Genomic DNA, 9,643 nt, shown 5'->3' on the forward strand with positions numbered 1-9,643 from the left:
AACAGCTGAAATTATTTTTTTCATTAAGTACAAAGCTTTGAACGGTTTATCTCAATATCGGATTTTGGTAACTGGAAACCTCTTTCTTGATTTAGAAATCCAAAGAGATGCGAAGCATTTTTGAGCTCTCCTCACATACCTAGAGCCATATTGAACAATATCTCATTCCTTTTTTTTTTTTTGTATAGTAAAAAACACACGAGAAATGTCAACTATCAAACATTTCTCGTCTCATCCTCGGGCAGCCATGATGAATGCATCTTTGTATAGTAAAAAACACACGAGAAATGTCAACTATCAAACATTTCTCGTCTCATCCTCGGGCAGCCATGATGAATGCATCATTTCCCTTTTGTTTTACACGAGACTTGTTTTTCGGGACAAAGAAACTTAGTGGCCTTGGGATCCCTACAGGCTATAAATCATCATTCCATGGAAACCAATACTATGTCGCGCTGCACTGCACTGAATTATTTATCTGATTATTGCAAAATACGTCGACCATCTGACATTGCCAAATTGAACAATACTGTGAACTTCTCCTTCGCTGATGTTTGTGAAGAAGATCCCAAGAACAAGAACTTGTTGCTATAACAAGGAAGGAATGCGTCAATCTCTTTAATAAATTCATAAGAATCCATCTTTATTCTTCTCCTTCGCTGATGTTTGTAAAGAAGATCCCAAGAACAAGAACTTGTTGCTATAACAAGGAAGGAATGCGTCAATCTCTTTAATAAATTCATAAGAATCCATCTTTATTTTTGTTGTAGTTAGTATCAACTTCTTATTCTTATCTATCATCCGAGACACAACGTTTGACAGAACAGATTCTGTATAATTATGATTATTTACAGATTGACTGATTGACTATTATATTTATCTGTTGATTCCTAAGCTATCTACTTCTTGTCGATTTCTGTTATTATATGTATTGTTGTAACTATGATTGTCCGTCTTCCTTTTTCTCTTCTTTTGGTCAATTATTGCCATCTGCAGGGTCAATACTACAAAGTTTGACAGAACAGATTCTGTATAATATGATTATTTACAGATTGACTGATTGACTATTATATTTATCTGTTGATTCCTAAGTTATCTACTTCTAGTTGATTTCTGTTGTTATATGTATTGTTGTAACTATGATTGTCCGTCTTCCTTTTTCTCTTCTTTTGGTCAATTATTGCCATCTGCAGGGTCAATACTACAAGGTCTGCTAATATAATTGAGACGATCTTGAAAGTATCTAACTATTTAGTCACAAATTAGTCTTAAATTAGGGGGTTGATCGTTGATATAAGAATAATTTTAAAATCTTCTCGTAATTACAGCACGAAACAATGGGTATTCAAAAGTTATCATTCAATAGCTCATAGGTTTTATTGAAAAATAAATCTCGATTTCTTCTGGTAGTAAACATCGACTGATTAAATCTCTCATGTGATTCATCAGAGATACCAATTTCAGTCTTCGATGTATTGAAAAATAACGCCACATTCAGTTGATTGTGATGGTGTGTTCGATGTCATTTGTAACGTACTCGACATATGTCAATTAAACTTTTAGGATATCTTCCAATTATTGTTGATATGTTTTTTTTTTGCCGAAACTTTCATGTTAACCGAATTTGTTCAAGAGTTATTCCGCATACAAACTGTCTTCTTCTTTTACTTTCTTTGTAGCAAAATTCGATAGGTTGGTAGATAATACTTGTAGAGAGGGAGACACATGTATTTTTTCCGAATGCGCTACCTTCCAAGCTATCTAGACTGGTGGCATATCACTCCTTTTCAAAATAAACTTGTTGAGGATATTGCCTACTCGTATAACAGCTTTGTTGATATTCCCTACTTTGCTGATATTCCCTGCATTGTTGATATTCCCTACATTGTTGATATTCCCTACTTTGTTGATATTCCCTAGATTGTTGATATTCCCTAAATTGTTGATATTCCCTACATTGTTGATATTCCCTACTTTGTTGATATTCCCTACATTGTTGATATTCCCTACATTGCTGATATTCCCTACATTGTTGATATTCCCTACATTCTTGATATTCCCTAAATTGTTGATATTCCCTACTTTGTTGATATTCCCTACATTGTTGATATTCCCTACATTGTTGATATTCCCTACTTTGTTGATATTCCCTACATTGTTGATATTCCCTACTTTGTTGATATTCCCTACATTGTTCATATTTCCTACTTTGCTTATACTCCCACAGGATCGAATTCACAAAATCTAATTACCCACCTAATACCGTATTTCAATGGGCTAGTTTCGATCTATATTTATAAAGTTATCAAGGATCCAGAGGCTTTTCTACTGAAAACTAGAGGAAAATTTTGCCTCTATTTTCTACGAATATACTGGTGGTTTATTCCTGTGTTTTTCAACTAAAATAGATCCCTGCAAAACCTGTAAAATGGCTCGAAAGTACAATATGTTTTTCTCTTGAACAGTCATCTAAACACGAAAAATTTAACGTCTACAATAGATAAAAAGATTGGATAGCTAGGTTGTAATTATTGGGTAAAATTAATAAAAGAGAACGAAAATAGATAAAATATCCCCAGACTCAAATAGCAATATCCCTCTGGGAACCTCCCAATCAACATCGAAAGATATGAAATGAATGCTTTTTCATTTCAAATTAAATTTAACTTTGTGAGATTCATATAAAAGAAGAAGACGATGAAGAAGGAGAAAAAGAAGACAACGATGATGAAGAAGAAAGACAGATTTGTCATAAATGCGGACTTCAATTCGGGCAATATCTTTCTGAAGAACATTTGTAAATTTCATTTCATCTAGATAGCTAGTTTAAGTTGGAATACTTGGAATTATGTAGGAGGTATCTTTCTTTTTAATTCCTATGGAAAAAAAAGTAGAAGATGAAGATAAAATTGCTAAGAGATAAATGTGATATGGCCGTGGATTCCCACAAAGATACCATGATTTGATTTTTTTTTATTACAATATTGCATTTTTTCCCGTGTTATCCCGTGCTCACTATTAAAAATTAGGAGCAATTCCAACAAGCGCTCAAAACTTTGCACGCTTCTTGTCTGGGGTGTGTAAACTGCTTCAAGGAATCGACTTCAAGACACGAAAACAAACCTCATCAGTATCGAAAAAAATTTCAGTTTGACACATCATTACAATGGGATTCGGTCATTAGACATTTAAGAAAAAAACTGAAAGGAAAAGTTCTAGACGTTTAAAAGGAAAAAAAACCGCAAGAAAATCGTTCAAAATGACATAAATACGAGGAAAATTGCTGAATTATGTAGTAAATTTTTCTTCAGTGGGAGGCGTTCTAATAGCTGACAGTGCAAATTAACATTTCCTTTATGTTCTACACTCTACAGGTTACAGGAAAACCTAACTATAGCTTTGTCAGCATTCGGTGAAAAGAAAAAAAAATTGACTTTGCTAAATAAATATAGGCCTGTTACAATCTATTTCTAGGAACGGAAAATAAAACTGTTTTACTGTCCACCTACTGGCTAATCCATAATCGATCAATCCAATTGCTTTCAGTTGAATTAATAAAATAATGTTATCTAATAGGATACCTATGATAGTAAGGTAGAGCTGTATAAGTACTGTGAGGCTGCTGAAAAGAAGTTGGAATTGACTAAGGTGTGCTATGCTACTGTAATGCCCACAACTCAAGCTCGTCTTACCGTGTGGGGTCGAAAAACCTTGAGACCTATATCGAAATGACCTAGGTCTCGAGCTTTTTCCACCACACATGATAAGACAGTTTGAGCGTGAGTGGCGGACGTAAGGTCCTTGAACATCATTTAAAGACTAACAATGAAATTCTTGTGTTTCAGTGGCCTACTTGTTTGGATATGAAGTTGGCCCCAACGGCCAGTTCCATCATGAAAGCAAAGGCCCAGATGGAGTGACTTACGGTTGCTATGGTTACATTCAACCAGATGGTGTCCTACAAGCAACACACTATGTCTCGGACGGTTGGGGATATCGCGTTGTCCCCGTGGGCAAGCCAGTGGAAATATTCTTGCACCCTCATGATCCATCTCAGGGAGAGGAAGGCACAGGCAGTGAAGAGGAAGAGCACACCCATCACCATCATGGATCTATCACACCCTGGGGAGAATTATATTTCCCCAAGGGATGTGGCGGGCACAACTTCACTGATAATGGACAGCCAGGTTTTCCTGGATCCCCAGGACTTCCAGGCCCTTCAGGTCAACCCGGCCTTCCAGGGAAACCGGGCAGCGGCGGATACCCTGGCCAACCAGGAAGTGGTGGTTTCCCAGGACAACCAGGATCTCCAGGATTCCCAGGCGCCCCAGGACAACCAGGCGCTCCAGGACAGCCTGGTAGTGGTGGCTTCCCAGGACAACCAGGAAGTGGTGGTTTCCCAGGCCAACCAGGTGCTCCAGGATTCCCTGGTGCCCCAGGACAGCCCGGTAGTGGCGGCTTCCCAGGACAACCAGGAAAGCCAGGAAGCGGTGGTTTCCCAGGCCAACCGGGATCTCCAGGATTCCCTGGTTCTCCAGGCGCCCCAGGACAGCCCGGTCTTCCGGGACAGCCAGGAAGTGGAGGATTCCCCGGTAGTGGATACCCAGGCCAACCAGGATCTCCAGGACAACCCAGCCTTCCAGGAAAGCCAGGAAGCGGTGGATTCCCAGGAAGTGGTGGTTTCCCAGGTAAACCAGGCTCTCCAGGATTCCCTGGTGCCCCAGGACAACCAGGATCTCCTGGTGCCCCAGGACAACCCGGTAGCGGAGGATTCCCAGGGAGTGGTGGTTTCCCAGGAAGTGGCGGATACCCAGGACAACCAGGATCTCCAGGATTCCCTGGTGCCCCAGGACAGCCAGGAAGTGGTGGTTTCCCAGGAAGCGGTGGATTCCCAGGAAGTGGTGGTTTCCCAGGACAACCAGGCTCTCCAGGACTTCCCGGAGCTCCAGGTCAACCCGGACTTCCAGGAAAGCCAGGAAGCGGTGGATTCCCAGGAAGTGGATATCCAGGCCAACCAGGGAGTGGTGGTTTCCCAGGTCAACCTGGAACTCCAGGACTTCCAGGTGCCCCAGGACAACCCGGCCTTCCAGGAAAACCCGGAAGCGGTGGATTCCAAGGAAGTGGATACCCAGGTCAACCAGGATCTCCAGGATTCCCTGGTGCCCCAGGACAGCCAGGAAAACCAGAAAGCGGTGGATTCCCAGGACAACCAGGTCAACCCGGATTTGGAGGATTCCCAGGAACTGGATATCCTGGACAACCAGGATTCCCTGGTGCCCCAGGACAGCCAGGCAGTCCCGGACTTCCTGGAAAACCAGGCAGCGGTGGATTCCCAGGAAGTGGTTACCCAGGACAACCAGGACTGCCAGGAACTCCAGGACTTCCTGGAAAACCAGGAACACCAGGTTCATCTGTGTCTACAGGATTACCGCTACCACCTGACAACAGTATTCCCTCTGGCCCAGAACCTGAGGTTATCTATCCAGGACCCGAAGAACCAGAACCCGAAACACCTTCAGGAACTGGCGTTTTTCCTTCTCTAGAAAATCCCGGTAAGTCCAGCGAAAGCTTTCAGCACTATAGTACTATTGAAAAAGACAATGAAAATGAAGAACAGGCAAAAATGAAATTCTAAACTAATTTTGTTTAAGAACTTTTCTATAAAACACAAACAACCAAAATCCAATAGTCCAAACAACCAAAACTGATACAGAAGTTGTATGAAAAGTATTTGAAAATGGACCAAAACCAATAGACTGTAAACCTGGGGTTTAATAATTTAGTTAAGAAGGCATTGACAAGATTTATTAAAAGCCCATGCATATTCGTCTCATACATTGGTTTATTTTGATTCCAGATGAAAATCCAGAATCACCATTACCAGGATCTCCAGGAACACCAGGATCTCCAGGAAGCCCCGGATCTCCAGGACTACCAGGAAAACCAGGAACACCCGGCTATCCAGGATCTACTCCAGCATTCCCAGGTTACCCACAATCCCCTAGTCCTTATCCAGGAAGCCCAGGATCTCCTGGTTCTCCAGGAAGTCCAGGTTCTCCAGGACAAGCCGGCAAACCTGGATATCCAGGATCAACTTTCCCAGGCTACCCACAATCCCCTAGTCCTTATCCAGGAAGCCCAGGATCTCCTGGTTCTCCAGGAAGTCCAGGTGCCCCAGGACAACCCGGCAAACCCGGCTATCCAGGATCTACTCCAGCATTCCCAGGCTACCCACAATCTCCTAGTCCTTATCCAGGAAGTCCAGGATCTCCTGGTTCTCCAGGAAGTCCAGGTGCCCCAGGACAACCCGGCAAACCCGGCTATCCAGGATCAACTTTCCCAAGCTACCCTCAAACCCCTAGTCCTTACCCAGGAAGCCCAGGATCTCCTGGTTCTCCAGGAAGTCCAGGATCAGTACCTATATGTACCTACCTAATTTGTTTAATATTCATAGGTAACGCTAAAACCGGTCTTAAATTAACGACTGAAGTGTTATCTAAAACTTTCTCGCTTTGAGTTCATAGGTAAGTCCAGGTGCCCCAGGACAACCCGGCAAACCTGGATATCCAGGATCCACTTTCCCAGGCTACCCACAATCTCCTAGTCTTTACCCAGGAAGCCCAGGATCTCCTGGCTCTCCAGGAAGTCCAGGTGCTCCAGGACAACCCGGCAAACCTGGATATCCAGGATCATCTTTCCCAAGCTACCCACAAACCCCTAGTCCTTATCCAGGAAGCCCAGGATCCCCTGGTTCTCCAGGAAGTCCAGGTGCTCCAGGACAACCAGGCAAACCCGGATATCCAGAATAGTTTTTTTTTTTTTTGGCTTTTTGTTCTCTGGACACTAGGTTTGGATAAGTCCTTCTATGGGGACAGAGTGACAGACAGACAGACGACACCGAAGCGAATACAATAGTCCGTACCTTATACCACCCCAGGACAACCCGGCAAACCTGGATATCCAGGATCAACTTTCCCAGGCTACCCACAATCTCCTAGTCCTTACCCAGGAAGCCCAGGATCTCCTGGTTCTCCAGGAAGTCCAGGTGTTCCAGGACAACCAGGCAAACCCGGATATCCAGGATCACCTTTCCCAAGCTACCCACAATCCCCTAGTCCTTATCCAGGAAGCCCAGGATCTCCTGGTTCTCCAGGAAGTCCAGGTGCCCCAGGACAACCCGGCAAACCCGGCTATCCAGGATCTACTCCAGCATTCCCAGGCTACCCACAATCTCCTAGTCCTTATCCAGGAAGCCCAGGATCTCCTGGTTCTCCAGGAAGTCCAGGTGCCCCAGGACAACCCGGCAAACCCGGCTATCCAGGATCTACTCCAGCATTCCCAGGCTACCCACAATCTCCTAGTCCTTATCCAGGAAGCCCAGGATCTCCTGGTTCTCCAGGAAGTCCAGGTGCCCCAGGACAACCCGGCAAACCCGGCTATCCAGGATCTACTCCAGCATTCCCAGGCTACCCACAATCTCCTAGTCCTTATCCAGGAAGCCCAGGATCTCCTGGTTCTCCAGGAAGTCCAGGTGCCCCAGGACAACCCGGCAAACCCGGCTATCCAGGATCTACTCCAGCATTCCCAGGCTACCCACAATCTCCTAGTCCTTATCCAGGAAGCCCAGGATCTCCTGGTTCTCCAGGAAGTCCAGGTGCCCCAGGACAACCCGGCAAACCCGGCTATCCAGGATCTACTCCAGCATTCCCAGGCTACCCACAATCTCCTAGTCCTTATCCAGGAAGCCCAGGATCTCCTGGTTCTCCAGGAAGTCCAGGTGCCCCAGGACAACCCGGCAAACCCGGCTATCCAGGATCTACTCCAGCATTCCCAGGCTACCCACAATCTCCTAGTCCTTATCCAGGAAGCCCAGGATCTCCTGGTTCTCCAGGAAGTCCAGGTGCCCCAGGACAACCCGGCAAACCCGGATATCCAGGATCTACTCCAGCATTCCCAGGCTACCCACAATCTCCTAGTCCTTATCCAGGAAGCCCAGGATCTCCTGGTTCTCCAGGAAGTCCAGGTGCTCCAGGACAACCAGGCAAACCCGGATATCCAGGATCATCTTTCCCAAGCTACCCTCAAACCCCTAGTCCTTACCCAGGAAGCCCAGGATCTCCTGGTTCTCCAGGAAGTCCAGGATCTCCAGGACAACCAGGTTCTCCAGGACAACCCGGCAAACCCGGATATCCAGGATCTACTCCAGCATTCCCAGGCTATCCACAATCTCCTAGTCCTTATCCAGGAAGCCCAGGATCTCCTGGTTCTCCAGGAAGTCCAGGTGCTCCAGGACAACCAGGCAAACCCGGATATCCAGGATCATCTTTCCCAGGCTACCCACAATCCCCTAGTCCTTATCCAGGAAGCCCAGGATCTCCTGGTTCTCCAGGAAGTCCAGGTGCCCCAGGACAACCCGGCAAACCCGGCTATCCAGGATCTACTCCAGCATTCCCAGGCTACCCACAATCTCCTAGTCCTTATCCAGGAAGCCCAGGATCTCCTGGTTCTCCAGGAAGTCCAGGTGCCCCAGGACAACCAGGCAAACCTGGATATCCAGGATCAACTTTCCCAGGCTACCCACAATCTCCTAGTCCTTACCCAGGAAGCCCAGGATCTCCTGGCTCTCCAGGAAGTCCAGGTGCTCCAGGACAACCAGGCAAACCCGGATATCCAGGATCTACTCCAGCATTCCCAGGCTACCCACAATCTCCTAGTCCTTATCCAGGAAGCCCAGGATCCCCTGGTTCTCCAGGAAGTCCAGGTGCTCCAGGACAACCAGGCAAACCCGTATATCCAGGATCATCTTTCCCAAGCTACCCACAAACCCCTAGCCCTTATCCAGGAAGCCCAGGATCCCCTGGTTCTCCAGGAAGTCCAGGTGCCCCAGGACAACCAGGTTCTCCAGGACAACCCGGCAAACCTGGATATCCAGGATCAACTTTCCTAATAATAAAGGAGGGACGGACTAAAAAGAGGAGAAAAACAAATCGCTATAAAAATCGAGGAACAAGAATGATACGAAATTGAATTGTGTGGCCATCATCACATCTTTAGAGAAATTGTCTCATGCATTGAACTTTTGTTTCCTCTGAAAAGAGGTAGAAAAATGCATCAAAGAAGAAGCAGGTGGGTCAAATTGAAATAAGTAGGCATCTACAAATAGATTAATAGTTAGATAAAGAAAACCTTCGAAAGTTTCTCAAACTTTTTCATTTCAAATTAAAATAGTTTTTACTTTCTGAACTTTCATTTTTTGATTCTGACTTTTTTTTTCTCAATGATAAAGAATGTCGCAAAATATCCAATTGATCTATAAGGCGCATGGATGCTTCAAAATATTTGGACGGTTTAAATGTACGAAAATATGTTGATGTTCCTCATTCAGGGAAGAACTTTTGTTCCATCTGAACAATGGAACGTTTTTCTCGTTCTATATTTTCAAGTTTCGGAATCAAATTTACGAAAAATTAAATGTTCGAGAATTTTCAGATATGATTTTAACGAGTGTTCAAGTTTTACGAGGAGTTTGCTTTCTAATTTGCGTCGGAGAAATTTTTAAAATATAAGCTCTAATTTTCTTTCGGTGAAAATAAAAATAAATTATTATTTCGAACAACATTGGATGAAATTGGTTTTCGAGAAA

At 44.5% G+C, this 9,643-nt stretch overlaps 1 protein-coding gene across 1 annotated transcript in view; it reads left to right on the forward strand.

Moving 5' to 3' along the window:
- Positions 1 to 9,027, forward strand: part of LOC103514658 (collagen alpha-2(IV) chain-like) — a 52,275-nt gene extending 43,248 nt beyond the window's left edge. The window contains exons 3-7 of the mRNA XM_026827564.1: positions 3,846 to 5,552; positions 5,858 to 6,409; positions 6,535 to 6,660; positions 6,938 to 7,045; positions 7,163 to 9,027. Coding sequence (XP_026683365.1) covers positions 3,846 to 5,552; positions 5,858 to 6,409; positions 6,535 to 6,660; positions 6,938 to 7,045; positions 7,163 to 9,027 — 4,358 coding nt within the window. The remainder of the gene's footprint in view (positions 1 to 3,845; positions 5,553 to 5,857; positions 6,410 to 6,534; positions 6,661 to 6,937; positions 7,046 to 7,162) is intronic.
- Positions 9,028 to 9,643: the final 616 nt, after the last annotated feature.

Source organism: Diaphorina citri, unplaced genomic scaffold (assembly GCF_000475195.1).
Source record: "Diaphorina citri unplaced genomic scaffold, Diaci psyllid genome assembly version 1.1 scaffold1199, whole genome shotgun sequence".
Classification (NCBI taxonomy): Eukaryota; Metazoa; Arthropoda; class Insecta; order Hemiptera; family Psyllidae; genus Diaphorina; species Diaphorina citri.